General features: G+C 38.6%; 1 protein-coding gene and 1 long non-coding RNA gene across 7 annotated transcripts in view; both read right to left on the minus strand.

The window, feature by feature from the left end:
• Positions 1-1,693: 1,693 nt before the first annotated feature.
• Positions 1,694-5,833, minus strand: LOC147378347 (uncharacterized). Its single transcript, XR_015146261.1, has 2 exons — positions 5,521-5,833; positions 1,694-1,827 (listed from the first exon to the last, which is right to left on the minus strand). It is a non-coding gene; the product is annotated as an uncharacterized LOC147378347 (long non-coding RNA).
• A 10,289-nt stretch (positions 5,834-16,122) lies between these two features.
• STAM2 (signal transducing adaptor molecule 2) overlaps positions 16,123-23,713 on the minus strand; it is a 47,062-nt gene continuing 39,471 nt past the window's right edge. For 3 of the 6 annotated variants that reach the window (XR_015146256.1, XM_086353500.1, XM_086353491.1), the window contains exons 12-14: positions 21,232-21,385; positions 18,373-18,542; positions 16,123-16,490 (exon numbers count right to left, since the gene is read on the minus strand). Coding sequence is in view for 4 of the 6 variants with exons in the window: in XM_086353500.1 (XP_086209626.1) it covers positions 16,259-16,490; positions 18,373-18,542; positions 21,232-21,385 (556 nt within the window). In the remaining 2 variants the exon portion in view is untranslated. Of the gene's footprint in view, positions 18,273-18,372; positions 18,543-21,231; positions 21,386-23,713 lie in introns of all 6 variants that reach the window. The other 3 variants (XM_086353516.1, XM_086353508.1, XR_015146259.1) reach the window with 2 other exon arrangements.

A 23,713-nucleotide genomic window follows, 5' to 3' on the forward strand; every position in this document is an offset into this window, starting at 1 on the left:
ACCACATACAAAAATTAACTCAAAATGGACCAAAGATCTAAATGAAGAGGTCTTAAATAAAAGTGTAAAACTATCAGAAGGAAACATAAGGGTAAATCTTCACGATCTTGGATTTGGCAATGGATTTTTAGATATGTCAACAGGAGCACGAGCAACAAAAGAAAGAAAGTAAATTTGAACTTCAAAATTAAAAATGTCTGAACTTTTTAAATTTTGTGGTACTGTCAAGAAAGTGTAAAGGGCACTATCAAGAAAGTGAAAAGACAACAGAATGCAGGAAAATATTTGCAAATCATATATCTAATAAGGGACTTGTATCATATATATGTGTGTGTATATATATATATATATATAAAATATATATATATATATAAAATTCTTACAGCTCAGTAATAAAGAGACAGATGACCCTATTTTAACATAGGAAAAGAATCTGAATAGACCTTTCTCCAAAGAAGATATACAAATGGCCAATAAGCTCATGAAAAAATGATTGATATTTTTAGTCATCAGGAGAATGCAAATTGAAACCATGAAATACCACTATACTATCCACTAGATAAACCTCAGATAATAATTATTGGCAAAGATATAGAGAAATTGGAAATCAGAAATTCCCACTGCTGGTGGGAATGTAAAATGGTGCAGCTCCTTTGAAAACCAGTCTGGCATCTACTCAAGTGTTTAAACATAAAGTTATAAAATGAGCCAGCAATTCCACTCCTGAGTATATACCCAAGATAAACAGAAGCATATGTTTGTACAAAAACTTGTACAAGAAAGCTCAAAGAAGCATTATTCATAATAGCCAAAAAAGTGGAAATACCCAAATGTCCACCAACTGATGAATAAACAAAAGAAACTGTGGTATCTGTATACAATGGAATATTATTCAGCAGTAAGAAGGAACGAAGGATTGATACATGCTACAGTATGGGTGAGCCTTGAAAATATTAAGCTAAGTGAAAGAAATAAGTCACAGAAGGTCATATATTATATTGTTCTGTTTACATGAAATATCCCAAATAAATAAATCTATAGGGACTAAAAACAGATTAGTGGTTGCTTAGGGCAGGGGAGGTTGGGGGGATATTGAAGTGATAGTTAAGTCTACAGGGCTTCTTTTTGAGGCAAAGAAAATGTTACTAAAAATACTAAAAAGCACTGAATTGCACACTTTTTCATGTTTTACCTATTTATTTTTGCACTGGGTCTTCGTTGCTGCACTCAGGCTTTCTCCAGTTGTGGTGAGTGCAGGAGGCTGCTCTCTAGTTGCGGTATGTGGGCTTCTCATTGCGGTAGCTTCTCTTGTGGTGGAGCATGGGCTCTAGAGCACTGGCTTAGCAGTCGTGGGGTACAGGGCTCCGCTGCTCCACACAATGTGGGATCTTCCCAGACCAGGGATCAAACCCATGTGCTGTGCACTGGCAGGTGGATTCTTAACCACTGGACCACCCGGGAAGTCCCTGAACTGTACATTTTAAATAGATGAATGGTGTGGTATGTGAACTAACTCAAAGCCTCTACTTTGAAAAAATCTTCAGACTTTATAAAAAGTGAACTCAAAACAGATCATAGATCTAAGTACAAAACTTTAAAACTTCTAAGAGAAAAAATAGGAGAAGATCTACATGACTTTGGGTTTGGTGATGAGGTTCTGGATACACTACTACCAAAAATGTATACAAGAAAGTAAAAATTGACATGTTTGGCTTTATTAAAATTAAAAACTACTGTAGGCTCTGTGAAAGACTCTGTTAAGAGAATGAAATGACAGAATACATTTCTGGCAGAATACATTTGCAAGACACAAATCCGATAAGGAACCTGTAAATAAAATATACAAACAACTCTCAAAACTCAACAATAAGAAAACTAACAACTCAATAAATGGACAAAAGATTTGAATGGACACTTTACCAAATATAGTAGCAAATAAGCATATGAAAAGATACCCAACATCAGTTGTCAACAGGAAAATACAAATTAAAATGACAATACAGTACCAACACACACCTATCAGGCTTAAAAACAATTTTAATTGACAATAGCACTTTTTATCGAGGATTAGAAGCAACAGGAATTCTTATTCGTTGATGATGGGAATGCTAAATGGCACAGCCACTATGGAAGATAGTTTGTCAGTTTGTTAATAAGTTAAACACACCAACAGTCCAGCAGTTGTGGTCCTAAGTATTTACACAATTGACTTGAAACCTTAGGTGCACACAAAAAACCAGCATGCAAATGTAGGTAGCAGTTTTATTCATAATTACCCCAAGCTGGAAGCAACCAAGATGTCCTTCAATAGGCAAATGTATCTTTTAAAATATAGTCAATGGTACAATGGAATATTATTTGGTGATTTTAATAAAAAATGATCTAACAAGCCATTAAAAGACATGGATAAACCTTAAATGCATCTTGTTTAATGAAAGAAGCCAATCTGAGGCTACATTTGTAACTACATAAATGATTATGTGAGTGCTAAGTTGCTTTAGTCAGGTCCAACTCTTTGCGCCCCTAGGGACTATAGTCCACCAGGCTGTTCTGTCCATGGGATTCTCCAGGCAAAGAATACTGGAGTAGGTTGCCATGCCCACCTCCAGGGGATCTTCCCAACCGAGGGATCGAACCTGCGTCTCTTCCATATTCTACATTGGCAAGTGGGTTCTTTACCACTAGTGCCACCTGGGAAGCCCACACAAATTATTATATTTATATGCAATTTTAGAAAAAGTCAAGCTATAACAGTAAACAGATCAGTAGAAAGGAGGAGGGTTGAACAGGTGAAGCACAGGATTTTTTTAGGATGCTGAAACTACTCTGTAGGATACTGTAATGCTGGATATTTGACTCTAAGCATGTGTCAAAACCTAGAGAACTTAACAGCACAAAGAGTGAACCTTAATGTGTGCAAATTAAAAAAATCATTTAGAAATTCTGGACATTCCCAAGGTGGGAGGCAGAATGTGACAAAAGAATATTATTATTATGACAGCAAACCATGAAACAACTTCAATGAAGGACATGGGAGAGGGGGAAGGTGCTAGTCTAAGTAATGTTTGAAATGAGTGGGGTCTATGAGACTAAGGCAAAAGGAGCTGTGCAGAAGCAGGACTGCACTGCAGTTGACAAAATTGTTCCCTGAGGAGGATGGGTTAACAATTCTGAAGTCCCTATACATACATACTGGAATGGAATAATTAGGTAAATGGATGGCAGGTGTTGGGAGCCAGGTTTTTCTACTGTTGGAGTGGAAGGTTACAGATGGGCAAGGGGAGATGTCTAGGATGATCCGTGTGGTAATGGATTAGGGTCAGAGACACAGGTGTGAACTCAAGTGTAGCTCAGTGTGAGACTCAGATGGTTCTATATAGAAATATGCAAAGATATGCATGGGTTAGCATATACACACTTGTTTTCCTGTCCTCAGTTGAGGGTCTAGAAATAACTGCATCTCAGTAGCAACAAATGCATCTAGAATTCAGGTCTTGGTTTCTAATACTGTCCTCTAATAAGAGGGCACCTTGAAGAAACGGCTGACTCCAGGAGCGGGGCAGGAAGTATATAAGATAAGCCTGGAGCATTATCATGTCAGAAAGTAAAGAAGTGCTAAAAAAAAAAAAAAGTGACTGGGTATATACATCAAAGGAGCACAGGAGCAAACTGATAGAGCTCTCAATGGCCAAAGTTGGAACAATTTGAGCAATAAAATAAAGTAGTATTGGAATATATCCTAATGTAGAAAATAAATATCTATGAGCTCATAGTGATAAAAATAAATGACTGAATAAATAAACGGAAGAGAAGAGACAAATCTCCCATGAGGAAGAATTCCAAATAATCTATTAGAAACGCCATAGCTACCACTCCCTCCGTGTGCACTGCGCAGTGATCTTCCAAAGAGGGCAACCTGGCCAGGAGCAGTGGAGAAAGGCGACCAGCACCACCTCAGCCAGGTGTTCAGGATCAGCATCACCTGACCAGGATGACGATACACACCCTTGATATCACAGGAGGGCAAAGGTTTGAGAGAGGGTCTTCTCTCAAACCCACAGCCCCTGTCTAATCATGAGAAAGACACCGTGCAAATCTCGATTGAGGGAGGTTCTATAAAACTCATGACTTAGAACTTCTCAAAACTGCCAAGGAAAGTCCAAGAAACTGTCACAGCCAAAAGAAGCCTGAGGGGATGTGATGACTAAATGGCATGTTGTATCCTGGATGGGATCCTAGGACAGAAAAAGGACATGAGGCAAAAGCTAAGGAAGCCAGAATCAAGTATGGACTTAAGTTAATAATAATGTATCAGTACTGGTTTTAGTGGTAACCGATGTACTTCAGTAAGGTAAGATGTTTTTAATAGGGGAAACAACATTTAGAACTCTCTGTATTATCTTCACAACTTTTCTGTAAATCTAAAATGATCCCAAGATTTAAAAAAATTTTTTTAAGTCTAAAATTTTATAGCTGGAAGGGAACTTAGTAACCATTTAGAACAAACCCCACTTTTAGCAAATTAGGAATCTGATCTCAAGAGAATGACTTACTCAAGAGCAATTGACCACTGCGAAGAGTTGACTCATTGGAAAAGACTCTGATGCTGGGAGGGATTGGGGGCAGGAGGAGAAGGGGACGACAGAGGATGAGATGGCTGGATGGCATCACTGACTCGATGGACGTGAGTCTGAGTGAACTCCGGGAGTTGGTGATGGACAGGGAGGCCTGGTGTGCTGCGATTTATGGGGTCGCAAAGAGTCAGACAAGACTGAGCGACTGAACTGAACTGAACTGAACTGACAGATATTCTGTCTTCCTTCCTAAAACGTTGAATGCTGCTAAATCAGTTTGTCAGCTGCAAATACTCTTAAAACTTTATTCTGTCACTTAAATACATTTTGAAAAGTGTTTCCTACAGTCAAAATTCTGTCTGAAGTACTGTTGAAAAAAGACATGATTTACAGAGCTCAGAATCATAAGATGGCAGTAATTTCATATTTAAAAATAAAGTCACAAAAAATTTTGTCTAGGGTCCATGCATCTAGGAAAATATTATTTGTATTTTTAAGCTCAGAGTATACAAAAATCATAACAGTATCACATGTACTCAACTGCATTCACAGGTTTGTGTAATTAACCTTTCACCTTTATCTCATGACAATCCCACTGTAAATTTTCTGAGTTTTTGTCTCAGGAGGATCTACTTTGTCTTGTTCTAAAAAATTTATCCAGAATTACCTCTTCTCCTCCCCCTCTCCCCTAATACTCTGGTTCAAACTTTGAAAATCTGTTCCAAAGTCACATAAGGCCATGGACCTTCAGGATATTCAAGATTGTTATAGATTCAAAAATTGGAAAAAGTCTACTTTCTTAACCCTAAAAAGCTTATATGCTATAAAAACCAGTGAAAATATTGTTTTCTGGATACAATTTTAAAGAGTACAAATGATGCAGATAGTAATGGAAGTAAATTTTTAGGTTCAAGTTTGAAGTATAATTACTGTGAAGATGACTCACATATCTTGTATGTGCACAGTTGCTCAGTTGTGTCCGACTCTTTGCCATCTCATGGACTGGAGCCCACCTGGCTCTTCTGACCATGGAATTTTCCAGGCAAGAATACTGGAGTACGTTGCCATTTCCTTCTCCAGGGGAGCTTCTTGATCCAGGGATCAAACCTGTGTGTCTCTGCATTTCCTGCTTGGAAGGTGGATTCTTTACCACTGTGCCACCTGGGAAGATAAAGTGGGGAATTATATTGAGATGCTAGTAGTGTAGTGTAGTGAAGTTGCTCAGTCATGTCGGACCCTTTGCGACCACATGGACTGTAGCTTACCATGCTCCTCTGTCCATGGGATTTTCCAGGCAAGAGTACTGGAGTGGGTTGCCATTTCCTTCTCCAGGGGATCTTCCCGACCCAGGCATAGAACCTGGGTCTCCCTCATTGTAGACAGACACTTTTACCGTCTGAGCCACCAGGGAAGTCATTGAGATGCTAACTATTAGCTGATTTAATTTTTTATTTTTTTTTACCAGTCCTATTTGTCATCTTTGCTTTAGTAACACATTTATCTATTCATCTTTAGCTGCGCTGGGTCTTTGTTGCTGTGCGTGGCCTTTCTCTAGTTGCGAGTGGGGGCTGATCTTTGTTGTGGAGCTCGGGCTCTAGGTGCAGGGGTTTCAGTAGTTGTGGCTCATTGGCTCTAGACCGCAGGCTCAGTAGTTGTGGTGCCTGGGCTTAGTTGCTCCAAAGGTGTGTGGGATCCTCCCAGACCAGGGATTGAACGTGTGTCTCCTGCATTGACTGGCGGATTCCTAACCACTGGACCAACAGGGAAGACCCAAATCTTAGTGGAACACAATACCATGGATCCCACGTTTCTGGTCCAGCAGATGGCTTGTCTCTGCTTGTCTTCCTATTCCCAGGTCCAGGCTAAAGAAGCAGCCCCAATCTGAGATGTACTAGCTCTGAAAAGAGTAGAAACCAGAGGGCTACAGGAATTTTGAGATGCCTCTTTAAGCTTCTGCTTAGATGTGGGCATTTGTTGCACCTGCTTACATCCCATTGGCTAATACACAACATGCAACCATTTCACTGCATGGAAACATACTAATCCAGAAGTCAAGAGCATGGGCAGATACGTACAAGCCTCTTCCAGGAAAGGGGGAAAGCAAAAACCTACAAACAATACAACCCTCCACCTGAAGGATAACTTGGAAGTGGAATATCCAGTATTGTCAGGCCCGTTACGTAGAATTTTCTTTTTCCTTAATCTCCATATCCTCGTGCTGCGTCTCTTGTTAATATCACCTGCTCAAATTACCCGTAACCTTTCTTTTTAGAAATATTTGGCCGCGTCAGGTGTTAGTTGCCCCACGCACACTCCTTGCCTTTTCTAGCTGTGGAGTGCAGACTCCTCTCTAGTTGTGGCACACGGGCTCAGTGGTTGCAGCACGTGGGCTTAGTTGCCTCACAGCACGTGAGATCTTAGTTCCCAGGCTAGGGGTTGAATTCGCCTCCCCTGAATTGGAAGGTGGATGAGTAACCATTCGACCACCAGGGAAATCCCGACCATGACCTTTCCATCTTCTAGGTGACTCCTTTGTTTATTGTTCTGCATAACCACTCACTCCTTCTCCAGTCCGTAGCAAGGTCTGTGATGTACTGTCATCTGCCATGAGTCATAAGGAAATATTCACTGGGCTTCTGCTCTGCTGCAACCCCTGGGCTCAAAGTAGAGAAATGAACATGCTGTCCTGGAAGGCATCCATGAGTATTATTTGCTAAGCACTGGAGACACTACGATTTTTTCAAGAGCTACTGACCATATTGACAATGACAGGGCCTTTTGTCTCTTGATAGTTAAAATGGAATAGTCCCTGGATTCTAAGATAACTTGGAGTTTAAGATACATCACTGGTAGAATAGCTTTAAGGGAAGAAAATTAAGTCCTACAATATACATGCTCATCCACTGGAAAATAAAATACATCCTGATTTCACACATGTTAAAGTGGAATGATTACAATAAACAAGTACAAGAGTAAAAAAAAAAGATGAAGAAAACACATATTTTTTGAATGCCAGGCACTGTGAGGTGCTATGCAGCTCTCTGCTAAATCAATTTTTATTCTTCATTCCAAAAATATTTTATATGCCTCTGCTAGGTCCTGAGAATACACCACTGAGTAAAACAGAACTCCAAGTTCTGAAAGATTTTGTAGATCTAGTGAAGGTAAGAATATTTTCAGATACAAATAGCAAAGCCCTACCAACAGAAACCTAGACAAATAGGGGTAATGACAGATTTTTTTTCCAACACAAGAATTCCAGAGGAAGATAGTTTAGAACTGGTGTATCTCTCAAAGGTGCAAACAAAGAATCAGGCATCTTTAAACTTTTCTGAGCCCTCATAACTTTATTCCTCATGGTCACAATATGGTTGCTTTATCTCTTGACATTGCATTTGCCTTCTAAGCCAGAAGGGGGAAGAGCCAAAAGCCCTTTCTTTTAAAATTGTCTTTCATCTTAGAAAGCCCATCCAAGGAACTCTGACCTATATTTCATTGACTGAAGCCTATGTCATTGGGTCACCCATGGCTGATTCCCAAAGGAATTTGGGAAGGCAAACATCATTACCTTGTTTGCTGATTTCCATATGGAGGAATATTAATGAGATGGTTGGAAATTGGATGTTGAATGAGTCAAGCTGTAGTATCTGACCTAAAGACAGATCCGTATCACACACAGATCATTCCAATGCAATGTGTCAACTATTACGGAGTTACAAGATGCTCCCCGCAGACGTGCAGCAGGGTCTAGGAGCCAGAATCAGAATAAGAATTTGGGCTGACACAAAGACAATTTATTAGGTGATCAAAAGCGTTTCAGGCAGAGAAAAACAACAGGGCCAAACACAGGCAGGCACACACACACACACACACACACACACACACACACACACACGCAAAGCAATATTAGCACCTGAGGAATTTTGAGCTAATGTAGAAATCTAGCATGTATATGAGAAAGTGGAAGACGTTAGAAGGGCTGCCAAGGGTGAGGTCATAAAGACCGTAACTAGTACATGACTCCTAAGTTGGTCCCTCACTGAGTATGTGACAGGACTCCAAGCTCAGGTTGGATGATTTTTTCTCAGCAGCTTTGGTCCTTGGAGAAACTAACCTGTATATGTGGATGCTGGGCCCCAGATTTCAACTCAGAACTAGTTCTCCTACTTCAAATCAATCTCAATTAGCTGTCACCTGCTGTCTTCCTCAGAGCAATTCCTTGAATTTCACTCTTTTCTATTCAGAAAACACAGAGCACTGTCAGGATCTCAGAGCCAGGCTATTTGCATCAAGATCTGGTCTCATCATCCCCCGTGTGACTGAGCTAACTGTACCAGAATATACATGTTAAACAGATCCAGCCACTTGCATGCTGTTCCTTACATGAGCACACTCACATCTGAAGGCATTTTACCCCATGTGAGCCCTCTGGGACCTGTCTCAGTGACTTGTGGGAAAGGAAGCTGTTATAAGATACTAGCTAACAGCCTGAATATACAAATCATTCCTAGGTAACCGTCACACCAGTGTAGTGGGAAAAGGCACAGGCATGGGCCTCAGACAGACCAGGTCATAATCGCAACTTTGGCCACGTAACTGTGTGACCTTGTGAGGATTATGTCACCTCTTTGCCTACCTAACAAGTGTTATGCGAATTCAATGACAATGTATACAAGAAGTTTTTCGTCAAGTCCAAGTGCAACATCTGATGTTATACAACCAGTTAGTGCACGGCAAAGCCACAAGCACAACGCAACCTTGGAAGTTCAGTTCTTAGCATCCGCAGCATGTAGTACCTATGTTATTATATGAATTAGTTAATGAATGTTAATAAACCTTTAATTTCTTCATCTGTTTCAAAATAGAAATGACAGGAGCAACTTAAAACTTTAATCCCCATCTCTATAGACTTCCAGGACCTTCTTGGTCTCTCCTGAGGTTAAAAAAAAGTCCCAGTTTTAATGATCAAGTCAGATGTAACTATACTGCTGCTGCTGCTGCTGCTGCTAAGTCACTTCAGTCGTGTCCGACTCTGTGTGACCCCATAGACGGCAGCCCACCAGGCCCCCGTCCCTGGGATTCTCCAGGCAAGAACACTGGAGTGGGTTGCCATTTCCTTCTCCAGTGCATGAAAGTGAAAAGTGAAAGATAAGTCGCTCAGTCGTGTCCGACTCTCAGCGACCCCATGGACTGCAGCCTACCAGGCTCCTCAGTCCACGGGATTTTCCAGGCAAGAGTACTGGAGTGGAGTGCCATCGCCTTCTCCGGTCACTATGCTAATTCTAGCCTTTATTGACTAAAAACTATGGTATACTTAGAGAATCTTAACAAGAGCTTATTTGACAGCAAATAAGCTGTCATTGGGCAGGAACAGAGTGATCCGAGTCTGAGTCTATTTACCAGGCAAATAGTAATACCAGGTTGTAAACATATGTGCACAGGTCTGTCTCTGTGTCAGGTACTATAGAATGGCTCACTCCTACATTTATTCCCAATCATCTCCTCCCCTGGCTTCTCTATATAGAGGCTGAAAGCAAAATACTCACTTTCCCAGACTTACTTGCTGTTAAGGGTAGCCTCTTGACACAGTACTGACCAGACATGTAGGTGAAAATCTCTGGGGAACGGTTTCCTAGGAAAGAAACGCTAAAACCTACTTTTGTCTTGGGTTCTAGGTCCCATTTTTTAAATTTAGACAATGTACTTTTCACAACGCTTGTCTGAAGTTACTTGGAAGAAAAAAAACTTACATGATAGCTAAAGGCAAATCTCTACATTGCCACCCAACATACCTGTCTGTTCATGGGCTAATCTGTTGACCACCAGGAATGATATCCTGACAAGCTAGCACTGACTCCCCTTTTAGGTATGTGACAGAAGTCACCAGATGAGGACAAGGCTATCACCTTTTAGAACTGCAAACTATACAGCTATGCAGTTGATGCACTGAAGCTAGAGGACTTAGGTTCTAGAACTGACTACCATTAGCGTATGCTATAGCAGTGTCAAAAAGTAGGTGGTGAAAGAACCGTCTCTTCAACAAATGGTGTTGGGACAACTGGATGCCCATATGCAAAAGAAAGAAGTTGGAGTCCTACCTCACACTATGCACAAAAATTAAATCAAAATGGATCAATGACCTACTTTCAAGAGCTAAAACCATAAAACTCTGAGAACAGGAGAAAATCTTCATGACCTTGGATTTAGTAATGAACTCTTAGATATGACATCAAAAGCACAAGCAACAAAAGAAATTGTAAATAAATGGACTCCATCAAAATTAAAAACCTTCATGCATCAAAGAACATCATCAAGAAAATAAAAAGACAACCTACAGAATGGAAGAAACTAGATCCATGTGTCTAGTATCCATAATATATCAAGCACTCTTACAACTCAATGACAAACAATCCAATTTAAAAAATGAGCAGAAGGCTCACAGATATTTTTCCAAAAAAGATACACAGTGGCCAAGCACATGAAAAGATGCTCAATACCCATTAGGGAAACACAAATAGAAACCACAATGAGGCACCACTTCACATCCATCAGAATGACTACAATTTTTTAAAATAGGAAATAAGCATTGGTGAGAATGTAGAGAAATCAGAACCCTCAAGCATTGTTGGTGGCAGCATGAAAGTTTGACAGTTCCTGAGAATATTAAATATAAAATTACATATGACCCAGTAGTTACACCCTAATATATAGATACAAAAGAACTGGAAATTGGTATTCAAATAATATGTACACACACATTCATAGCAGCACTATTCACAATAGCAAAGAGGTGGAAACAGCCCAAGTACCCATCAACAGATGAATGGATAAATAAACCTGTGGTATATGAACCTCATTTACTATGTTATATGTGGAGATGTACCTCAACAACTTTATGCTAAGTGGAAAAACAAGACAACAAAAAGACTAATTTGGGGACATGGTAAATGGTACTAAAATGCCACTGTTCATTTCAAAATGGCTAATTTTATGTTACATGATTTCACTTCATTTTTTTTAAAGATGGCTCCCTAGACTACATATAATTAGTAGAGGTCGTTGACCTGCTGTAAAAGTATTGGAAAGTCTTTTCCTTTATTTTATGGTATAAAATAAAAACATAATTCCATTCTTCAGTAGCCTTTCTGGAGAATACCCAGTTTTCTGGTTTCTTCTTCTGTCCCTCTGCTTGCCTTGAACATTTCTCCTTTTGTTCAATACCCACTAGAAGAGCGAATAGTAATTGCATAAGCTCTGGCAGGAAGAAATCAGTTATTGAAATGCAGATTTTTTTAATCACTAAAAATGGGATTATCAGGGGTCTTAGCTTCATTTCGGAGAAAGCGATGGCACCCCACTCCAGTACTTTTGCCTAGAAAATCCCATGGACAGAGGAGCCTGGTAGGCTGCAGTCCATGGGGGTGCTAAGAGTCGGACATGACTGAGCAACTTCACTTTCACTTTTCACTTTCATGCATTGGAGAAGGAAATGGCAACCCACTCCAGTGTTCTTGCCTGGAGAATCCCAGACACAGGGGAGCCTGGTGGCTGCCGTCTATGGGGTCGCACAGAGTCGGACACAACTGAAGCGACTTAGCAGTAGCAGTAGCTTCATTTATCCATACAATTTCATTATAGTTTGAAAAAGATAATAAAAGTCTAGCAGCTGGACTTACTTGTCTCAGAACTCTTGTGACAATTTTAACCGGTCTTGTAAAAGTCTGGAATGCCCGGTATTCAGATTTCACCATAGACTTTTATCCAAGTTCATTTGTTTCCTAGTGCTGCCATAACAAAGTACCTCAAACAGAGTGGCTTAAAGTATTGATTTCTTGTGAGTTTTAGAGGCTAGAAATTTGAAATCAAGGGCCATGTTCCTTCTGAAGTCTCTTAGGGAAGAATCTGTCCTTGCTTCCTCCTGTTCTGGTGGCCTCAGGCAGTCCTTGACTTGTGGTAGATTAATTCCCATCTCTGCCTCCATCTTCATAACTTGCTGGCTGTGTCTCTGTGTCTTCTCTTCTCATAAGGGCACTGTCATGGGATTTAGAGCCCATGCTAAATCCAGAGTGATCTCACCTTGACATCCTTAACTAATTATATCTGCTGATTTTTTCCAGTTGAGTTCACATTCTGACATTCTAGAGGAGCATGAATTTTGGGAGGACACTGTTTATCCCAAAAGGAACTTCCTGACCCAGAAACTGAACCCAGGTCTCCCACATTGCAGGCAGATACTTTACCGACTGAGCCATGTGGGAATTTCTGTGGTGGATCAGACAGTAAAGCGTCTGCCTACAATGTGGGAGACCTAGGTTCGATCCCTGGGTTGGGAAGATCCCCTGGAGAAAGAAATGGCAAACCACTCCAGTATTCTTGCCTGGAAAATCCCACGGATGGAGGAGCCTGGTAGGCTACAATTCACGGGTTCACAAAGAGTCAGACACGACTGAGCGACTTCACTTTCATTCATCCCACTACTCTATGTAAGCAACCTAATTTCTCTTTTTGACACAGTAAGGTTTTTTCAAAATGCAAATTTTAATTTGCTTGGTAAGATTAGAACCAATCTTCTGTGGAGAACTTTATTTAAAAAATAAATCTTTAATCTTCAAAAGAAACTAAATCAAATCCCTAGAACTGAGTCCTCTACTTACTAAAACTGATGTAAGTAAATAAGAAAAATGCCTTTTGACAGAAACAAAGTATGACAGATTGGTGCTATAGTATTTATAATTTATTACTTACAAAAATAACTTCAGCTTTCTCATCAAAATGACAATAAATCCTCTCCCAGAAGTCAGGGGCCTCGGCACAATTTTTACTAAGAACCTTCTTTTAAAATTCCTAAACCATAATTTTTAACATCTAAAATCAATTTTAAAAAAATTTGGACGGTGAAACTTTGTAACTGTCTTCAAAATATACAGTGATATCTGTTATGTAGTCAGGTATCAATTGTTAATTGATAAGTATTATAATTATTTAATGTTTAAGTAATTTTATAAACAAGTTACCTAATTACAAGACAATGTTGGTACAGCATGTATTTTTCAAAGTGTAAGAACATATCTCACTCAATATAGTTTAAGATCTAGGGTAGATTTTTTCCTACATTTGTGAAAATTGTATTATAAATTGTCAGGAATTCTTTCTAATGTACCAAGATTTCCATATGAAAAAGTAGAAGTTATTTTTATTTTTTATATAAAATAGTAAGTATGAAACTAATGTAGAAATCTGATGTTAGACAATTCTTTTGGCAGAAAACATTTAATTATAAACAGGTCTTAAACACATCCATAAGATCATGAAAAAGAAAGAAAAATAACCCTGTTTTTCTTATTAACACCAAAAATATCATCTCAGTACACAGATTTAATAACATTTTTATACTATCAACAACCTGTAACACAAAATTCGCTACAGTATGGCAAAAATAAAATTATTTTTAATTTAAAAGGGAGAAGAAACTTCCATATATATAAAATTTCACAGATAAATGCCAATATACACTATATACATGTTTCATGTTATATCATTTCAAAACTACATTAGTTGAACTTAAAAATGGCAGAACCCAGATTAGTGGGTGTGCAGTATTTATTGTAATTCAAAGACTTACACAGAATCAAGCTTTTACAACTCAGATCACAATTATACATAAATTATTTACACAAACATTAAAATAACTATTAAATATTGTTTGGGAGGAAAATGTAAGATTTTTCATATATTATGCAAATGTTAATTATTATCAAGAGGTTTTGAAAATGTTTTTTCTGTTTTGTTTTCTTTATAGAAGATTCATTTCCAAAAAAGTAAGGTGCTATTTTAGAATTTCTTACAAGTATATAACTGAATTCACATGGAAGGAAAATACTGGATAAAAAACAGAAAACAGACATCAAAGGTTAAAAGTTTCTTTCCAGTTACTTATATCTGAAATAAAACAATGACAGAAACTGGGTTTTTCAAATTCTGCTTGTTTTTCCCTTTAAATGTAGACCAAGTAGTATATAGAAGACTGTTTTTTCCCAGAATATAGTTTCTTTGAAAAAGGAACATATTTATAATGGAATTTCTATAAATACAGAAATGACAAATATTTCCAGAGCACTATCTTCAAATGGATTCTTAGTAGAAAGATTAAGGGCTTTCTTTAAAAAACAATATAGAAATCTTGCTTCCATGCAAGTTTATTTATTTTTGCAGCTTGCTGCATCTTAGTTTGAATATGGACCCCAGTGGTAACAGGGCCAAGTCATAACCACTGGAGAGCCAGGGAATTCCTGCTAGTTAAATTTTTAAAAACTTAATTTTACATCCATTGTTTCTCCCAGTTGAAATACCATGAATCTGTAAGCATATGTATTCACATTTTGTGCTATCTAAAAGGTTGGTAGATGATGCAGTAGTGGTGCAAATTCTTAGGAGAGAAAACAATCCCTATTGGTTTACTACCTAACTCCCAAAGTACGTGGAATATATTAGCACCTCACACTCACCTAGAACATAGGCTTCAGGAAAACTGTCTTGATGGCTTCCCTATAAATCCACTGCCTGTTATTATTCCACAAGCTCAAGATTACTTCTGAAAGCAATGGCCAAAATTGTCAACAGTCTGGCATACCATTGGTACTCAAATCACCTTTTAAAAAAACAACACATCAGTAAAAACACACATTATTCACGCCTGGTATACACTGCATCAAGTTATTAGGAATGTCTCATAGCTCAAATTCACACAGTCTGTAAAAAGGAAATGCAGTGTCTCTGCACACCATGCTGCAGAAAAACAAAACCAACCGACCAACCAAAAAAAAAAAAACAAAACCAAATGGACCTTATATCTTCATTAGATGCTGGCCAAAACCACTTGAAAAGGTTGTTAAGTGACAATTCTAAATGCTAAGGACCCTTGTAGGAAAAAATGTTTTCTATTTTTTCCCCAGGGAATGGAAATGTTTCATGGGGCATCCCTCAACCCACTGTTGGCATGACTGGAGAACTGGCTAAACACTTTAACACACACCTGCATTTACATGGTCTTCACTAATAATAACAGAAAACATTTCTGTTCCTCCCAAAGTGCTCTTCCTTCCGTAGACAATTCTATGCTAATTATTACTCAGCACATCACCGAGAGCAAAACTGACAGTACTGCAAACACAACTGCAATTTAAGGAAACAAAGGAAATACGCAGGGAAGCTAAATGCTTGCACAAAAACATGTTCGCCTTTTTAAACAATGGTATGTGGGAAACTGCAAAAAAAGAGCAGACAGAAAGTACTTAAAGGTTTCAGTGCTTTCCCAATTACCATGACAATTTAGGGGTAAATGCTGCTTTCCTTATACACTCCTACACTCCTATCTCTTGTTGTTTAGTGTCATAAGGCTATTTGTTTGTTTGTCCAGATTTGTGTAGAGAGATTTGAAAGTAAGAAAAAACTAACGGGAAGCAACTTGAAGCGGCCTCTGATCAAAAGTCTGACTTCAAACAAGCTGGAACTTGAAAAGAACTTTTTATAGCATAAAAAGAAAGACAGGTTTTTGTGCTTTATTTATTCATGGGTCTTTTCAGTTGAGAAAATTTTTTTTTCCTTCTTTTAGTATTTTCAGATTATAATCACAAGGGTTGAGTAGTACACTTATGAAGGCTTTCAAGAAAATGTTTGGTTTGATTTTAAAGGAGAGGCTGCTGTTGATGGTAATTTGTTTGCTGCTGTGCAACTGAATGAGCTGGAACTGCCACCGGAAAGCCTGCCAACTGCGGCAAGTTGGAAGTAGCGTTCTGGTAAGATGACATATCCACAGACATCCCCATCTGCTGTGTGTAAGCAGCTGCACCAGGAGCTGATTGAAGGTTAGAGTTCTGGTTCATGTAAGTAGGACTGGAAATAGTGTCTTGTCCAGTGCTGCAAACAAAATTTTAAAAAGAAAACCATATTTACTTTGCATTGTCTGGGTTACGGTTGGAGATCAATCGCTGTGACAAAATAAAAATGTCTTTTCCATATTTCTAAGTTTATATAGCTCTACTATTCTGATTATGATTTAACCACTCCAGCTATCCAACACTGTTAATGTAATTTTCATATTTGGGAAGAAGGAAGTACTCCAAGTAAAATAAAATATAGGATTGTAAGGCCTATCTAATTTTGTTTTCCCCAAAATCTCTCATGGAAAACATTTGGAAATCTTCTGAGAGATGCAGGTTGTTTCTGCCCCTGGTGTTCTTGACCAGCTGTGCTGAGAGCAGAACCCCAGCCCAAGTACCCTTTGGCCCGTCTTCCACTGTCCCCTTCTCTCAGTCAGCACAGCGGAGACCGTGTTTCCTTACCCACTCTTCACACTGTCCTCTGGTAGCGCCCTTTCCAAGCTGCCCCTGGTAGCTTAACCTGAATGCCTACATAAAAATAACACAAGCAGGGAGAATGTGGAATCCACACAGGACCTGAATCTACCCTCAACAGACTATATTAACACTCTGCAAAAACAAAACAAAAAAATCCCAAATTCCTACTAAGTTGAAAATCACACCAAACTGCAGGTACACCTATTTGTTCCTATAATTACTATAGTGTAGCTTTTATTTTATTTATTATTTATTTACTTTTTTGGCTGCATCAAGCCTTAGTTGTGGCACACGGGCTAAGCTGCCCCGCGGCATGTGGGATCTTAGTTCCGCAACCAGGAATCGAACTCATGTCACCTGCATTGGAAGGTGGATTCTCAACCACTGGACCACAATGAAGTCCCAACATAATGTAACTTTTAAAGGGGGCTTCCCCAGTGGCTATAATTTTTAATTGCACCAAATATACTGCTTCAATACAGGAGGATTAATGTCTATACTCCTCTATAGTTTTTCTCTCTGTAATTCCTAATGTCACCCAGGATAACAAAATTTTTACATTTTAACTGAGTTAAATACCAGTATGAACAGATTTATTTAATGACCAGATAATATCTAAAATTTATACTCATGGAATTTAAGAGTGGGAAGAGATTTTCGAGATCATTACATATGACTACTAAACAGACATTTTGTGTTAAGCAAAGTTAACAGAAGGCAAGATTCAAACATGGTTTTCAGAATAGAAGTGAAGAATATAAAAAAATCAGACGACAAATTCCACAGCTGAAACATACTTCTTTTAAGAGTCAAGCGGCAAAGGTTTTTGCTTTTTAGGAATACACACTCCTAAAATATGTCTGAGACTACTTTGTTGTTGTCGTTCAGTCACTCAGTCATGTCGCCTCTTTTGCGACCCTATGGGCCCGCCAGGCTCCTCTGTCCATGGGATTTCCCAGGCAGGAATACTGGAGTGGGTTGCCACTTCCGTCTTCACTGAGACTACTAATTATAGCACCGTGCTAAGTATATCATTGGCTTGGCTTCTATAAGGGAAGTGAAAGTGAAAGTGAAGTCACTCAGTCATGTCTGACTCTTTGTGGCCCCATGGACTGTAGATTACCAGCCTCCTCTGTCCGTGGGATTTTCCAGGCAAGAGTACTGGAGTGGCTTGCCATTTTCTTCTCCAAGTTAGCTGTATTTTTTTCCCAGGGACCCAGACTATAATCCAGGTCTGGGCACCATCTCAGTATGGGTAGCAAAGCTAAGACAGCAGCATTCCTATTTCATGGGATCTTGAATGAGCACTTCTATAACTTCATCTCAACAGCAAAAGAGGGCACTATTATTATAAAGAAAAGGGTCTAATTACTCTCATTCTGAACATCTGTGAAAATTTAATGTATGTAATTACAAAATTAACATAGCTCCCCAAAACTTACCTTAAGTACGGAGTTTGAGCAGGCTGTGTTGTCACTGAGGAATTCACAGTTGGAGGCAGAGATCTCAGTGGACCAATCTGATCTGGTCCTAGGCTGTAGCTTTGGGCAACAGTGACTTGGTGAATACTTTGACCCATATAGTTTCCACCATGTGGTTGAACTGGGTATGTCTGTTAACCAAGGAGAAAAGGTTGACTCAGATTTCCCAAACTACTGCCTAGCAATACATTAAAACTTTAAAAGACTTAAATGAAATAAAATGTTATAGTTCTTTGGAGAGCAATCTGATTTCACCAATCTGTCCACACTGGTATAAAATGTGGAGCGCTTCCACATCACAGTGCCAAATCCATGGAAGTTTATGATTTACTTGCTCATTCTTTTATTTTGCAGTGGGATGAAAGGAAGGGAGGTGGTGTATTTTTAAGCAACAGGTTGGAATTCACCTAGGCTGTCTATTACTAGGTAACATGTCTTGCTGTCAAGCCACAGAAGACTATATACTCCCTTGAAGTCAGCACAGTATCACTTCAAGTCACCGTGAGAGAGATGACCTTCACCCCTATCTCAGGGTGCCTTATTCAACTTCTTAAGAATGAAACTTAAAAGAATAAGTTGAAGGATAAGTGGTATCAAGGCAGGGTGCAGGCCCTCTCTGGCAATGCCTCCTTCATCCTTCCTGCAGGACAGATAGGACAAAAGGAGAGAAGAATTCTGGGTAAAGGAGATGTGCCCTCAAGAACTAGCAACATGGTCTATGTCTCTTTGGATATTTATATGTATGTGTGCCCTACTTAATTTCCAGGGTAACATCTCTTTCAGGACAGGCTCTACAACCTGCTTACAAAATACAACATTCAAAATAACTGCATGTTTAACAAGTATCATTTAGTAACTATCATCACTCCAATTTTAAACTAAGCTATTTTTAAAGCAAAGACCAATAACATGAAAATACAGAATTCTGGAAATGCCAAATCAACTACTACATTGACAACTATAATCATGGGAATTCCCTGGCAGTCCAATGGTTAGGGGGCTTCCCTGAGAGCCCAGTTAGTAAAGAATCTGCCTGCAATGCAGGAGACCCCAGTCCAATTCCTGGGTCAGGAAGATCTTCTGGAGATGGGATAGACTACCCACTCCAGTATTCTTGGGCTTCCCTGGTGGCTCAGCTGGTAAAGAATCCACCTGCAGCGTGGGAGACCTGGGTTCGATCCCTGGGTTGGGAAGATCCCCTGGAGAAGGGAAAAGTTACCCACTCCAGTATTCTGGCCTGAAGAATTCCATGGACTGTATAGTCCATGGGGTTGTAAAGAGTTGGACATGACTGAGCGACTTTCACTTTCTTTCCAGTGGTTAGGACTCCATATTTTCATTGCTGAAGGCATGGGTCTGATCCTTGGTTGGGAACTAAGATGTGCAGTGCAGCCAAAACTTTAAAAAGGAAAAAAAAAATCATACTACCTCCTTAGCAGACACACACAGCCCATTGACAACAGGCTTAGATGGTGGGAGTGGACCTCTTCTGCACGTTAGGATTCCTGAATGGCCTTCACAGATGCAGCTAATGGTGTGTTACTCTAACTTTTTCTAGTATGAACTTTTCTTTTTCAAATTAGAATAGGAACTTTAAATATTTCAAATGTTATTATGCACGAATAATACAGATAACATCCTATGACGAATCAAACTAGACAGAATGCTAACTTTTTAAAGGAAATAAGTTGTGCTTAGTGAAACACGGATTGTAAACAGTATGCAACTAAACATAAACTGACACAGGAAGGACACAGGAAGGACCCTTTTCAGACACACAAAGCAGTAAATCCAACATCTAGTCCTATAACACAATGGCGCATTTTGTTTTGTTTCATGTCCACAGCAGCAGCAGATAAACAGAAGCAATATTGAATAAACTCCAGCTGTCTTTTGCACCTAGAAGTCCTTTCTACCCTCACATGTAATGACTCTCATCATTTTCAGAAGTTCAGGGAACAGCATATTTGATAAATGCATCTTGTCTGATGTGACAGTTACCATAGTAACTATTCTTTTTTTACTTAACAAGTATGTTGTGTCAAGTACCTAGATTATGCATCCACATTCTGTTTCTCCTTGGTGTCTCCTTCACACACTCCTTTACATACCAGTTTTCATACATTAACATGAAATTTGTTCATCCAAGCTCATTCTGAATTCAACTGCTAACTGGCTGAAATTTGAAAAAGGCTTTAGAATACCGGATACTGACAAATATAAATATTCACTTCAGCTGGGAAGCACAGAAAAGGTGTAAAAAGCCCTGGAAAAGATGTTCATGAAAGGCTCATGGAACCTGTATGTATAGATCTGCATCATATTCTCATCATGTGTGGATTTTTAACAGTGTAAGCCATACATCTGAGAAAATACAAAGCATGATCTGAGAACAAAATACGTTCTTTAGGCCTTTTTAATCATCATAGAAGTTAAAGAAATCTTAACAGAAATTTAAAATAAATGTTAGATTTTGCTTGCTGAGCAACAGGAACAGCATCAGTACCACATCTGGAAGACTCCTGACATGCCAGGAATGTCCTAAATTAAAGGATTTATACTTACAAAACCTTATGAAGAACAGAACTCCACTCATATATTTAATGGTCTCTTAATTATGTTATAAATGAACTAAAATATATCTGTGAAATATGAGTGTCTAATTGTCCTGGTGAACACTTAACTGTTTATCCAACATTTTTCTGATGAAGATGGATTTTATAATGTTATTCATGCACCATAGAAATTTTAATACTATGCTTGTTTTTAATTTAAAACTTTTTCTAAATTTTGAAAAATGTTCTCAAAAGATATGCTCACCTGAATTGGAACTCCAGCTGATGAAGTTGGGTAATGTGCTGGATGGTGGATCTTTGAATAGACTGCATATACTGGCGCTTCATTCATCAACTTATTATAAAGTTCCAGAGCTTCTAAGACTTTTACATTCAATTCAGACAATTCTGAATGCTTCCTGATATAGAAGAAAAGCTCTTTAATACTTTTCAAAGTTTTTAAGCATTTAAGCATATTTTTAGCAGCATACGAGACTACTAAAAAGAAGGGCTTCCCTGTGGCTCAGATGGTAAAGCGTCTGCCTACAATGCGGGAGACCCGGGTTCAATCCCTGGGTCGGGAAGATCCCCTGGAGAAAGAAATGGCAACCCACTCCAGTACTCTTGCCTGAAAAACTCCATGGACTGTCACCTGAGGAGCCTGGTAAGCAACAGTCCTGGAGTTGCAGAGTCGGACATGACTGAGCAACTTCATTTTTCACTTGGCAACATAAATTATTTTTTAAAATTTACATTTTCTATTCATATTTTAAAAATTCTACTATGAAAGAATATTCAAACAGGGAAAACAGGAGGAGGAATTATTTATTTCATGTAATGACTAGGCTGATATAACTTCATAATACTAGGGCAATTCCTTTCCACAACTCATAAAATGCAACCAATTTATAATTTTGGTGCTAGGAGAATTTTTTTTCTTATGTTACAGGTTTCTGTTAAAAATTCAATTTCAAACAAGTAATTTTTGAATTTAGGAAGAGTCCAAGTCTTAATTAAAAATCTTAGTAGAAAAAGAAAGTACTCAGGCAAGGCCCAGAGCCAGGTGTGAGATACGATATGACTGAGATATAAGCACATTCACAAACAAAATGACACATTTTTATTTGCTTATACCATGAAAGGCTCAACTAAAAAAAATTAATAATTATCTTTGAAAATGCAAATTTTAAAAATGTATACATAAACTAGTCTCTACAGCTTGTTCATTGGTTTATTTTGAAAGTGAGTGAATATAGGTCAAAATAATATTTTCAAGTTTGCATCTTCAAATCTGCCCAGGAAATTGCAAAGCCAGTCCTTTCAACTTGGTACAGTTCTGCTATCATTCTGGGGTAATAAAGAACTCCCTGTACAACAAGGGAGTTGTTGTAAAGTTCATAAAAGTGAAATGGCCACTTAATCTGGCCTAAAGCACCCACAAATCTGTTTATTAATGTAGCTTTTAAAATATATACACAGAGAGACTCAAGAGACAAGAAGCAAAGCAAGCAGCCAGACATAGGTCTACCCAATATATGACCTGGACTGAGTCCTACCAGGACTTATCACCTTTCCTCTATCAGAGACTGTTATGTCTGAAACAAAAAGTGCTGTTTGCTCTCTTGCATGTGTGACTGTAACAAGAAGGCTGAACTCTACTTCAGAAATATTGGTTGTAAATTGCACTGGAAGTTTCAGAAATGAGCGTCCATGCTAACAGATGTGTCACTAGGAACCACAGGCTCTAAGAACCATAGGCTCTAAGAACCAGAGTCCATATAAGCCAGTATTATACTAATGAAACACCAGAAGAACACTGAAGGGCAGGTTGAATGCACACTTGAGATCATCTTCAAGGATTTGAGACACAATCCCAAAGCAGTTAACAAATTTTTACTAAACTGTGCCTGACACTATCCTGGGATAGAGAAATTAGGCAAAAGTATCATTCTCTCCTTCAGAAAGACTGTAGTCTGTTAGGAAGACAAGGCCTGAAAAATAGCAAATGATATAAGATAGCACATAACGGAATGCAAAGTTCAGTGAAATAGGCAGGGGACCGAAGAGTTTAGAGGAGGGAATTAATGTGATTATCAAGGCTTTATGGAGAAGCCGGGACTTAAGCTGGTATCCCAGGAAAGATGGAAAGGTCAAGCAAAAAAGGAAGACCAAGTCAGGTCAGTGGGACAGTGTAAATCAAGGCAATTGAAAGAAACAAGAAGGGTACACAAGGGAAGAGTGAAAAGGTGGTAGAAAAGGCACTTTGACATAGGTGGTAAAAAATGGTTTTTGGAAGGCAGTAGGAAAGAACATTAATACAGCCTGAAACACAGTTAAGCTCAGGCTATGGATATTTCTTCAATAACTCTATCTACACCTTTCTTTGAAGTCAATTTACATGTTTACCCAATATAATTTCCTAGTAGGATAAATGCTACAAAATTTCATTCTGTACAATGACAGAAATGAAAGCTAAAATTTAATATTCTGATGGTAAAGGTTTTTTTACTGAGTTTAAGATACAGACTTAAACTGAGTTGCTTAATTGCTGAGTTAAAAGATACGAACTATTTTTAGTCTTTAGAAAGGTTTATAATAATTGCAGCCCTAGCCACACCTAAGATAATACTATTTTCTTTTTAATCTTTTAAAAAAAATTATTTTATTTATGTATTTAATTGGCTGCGCTGGGTCCTCGCTACTATGTGGGCAGGCTTTTCTCTAGTTGTGGTGAATGGGGGCTAGCT

Source organism: Bos grunniens, chromosome 2 (assembly GCF_055505025.1).
Source record: "Bos grunniens cultivar Pamir isolate PY7600 chromosome 2, Bosgru_T2T1.0, whole genome shotgun sequence".
NCBI lineage: Eukaryota > Metazoa > Chordata > Mammalia > Artiodactyla > Bovidae > Bos > Bos grunniens.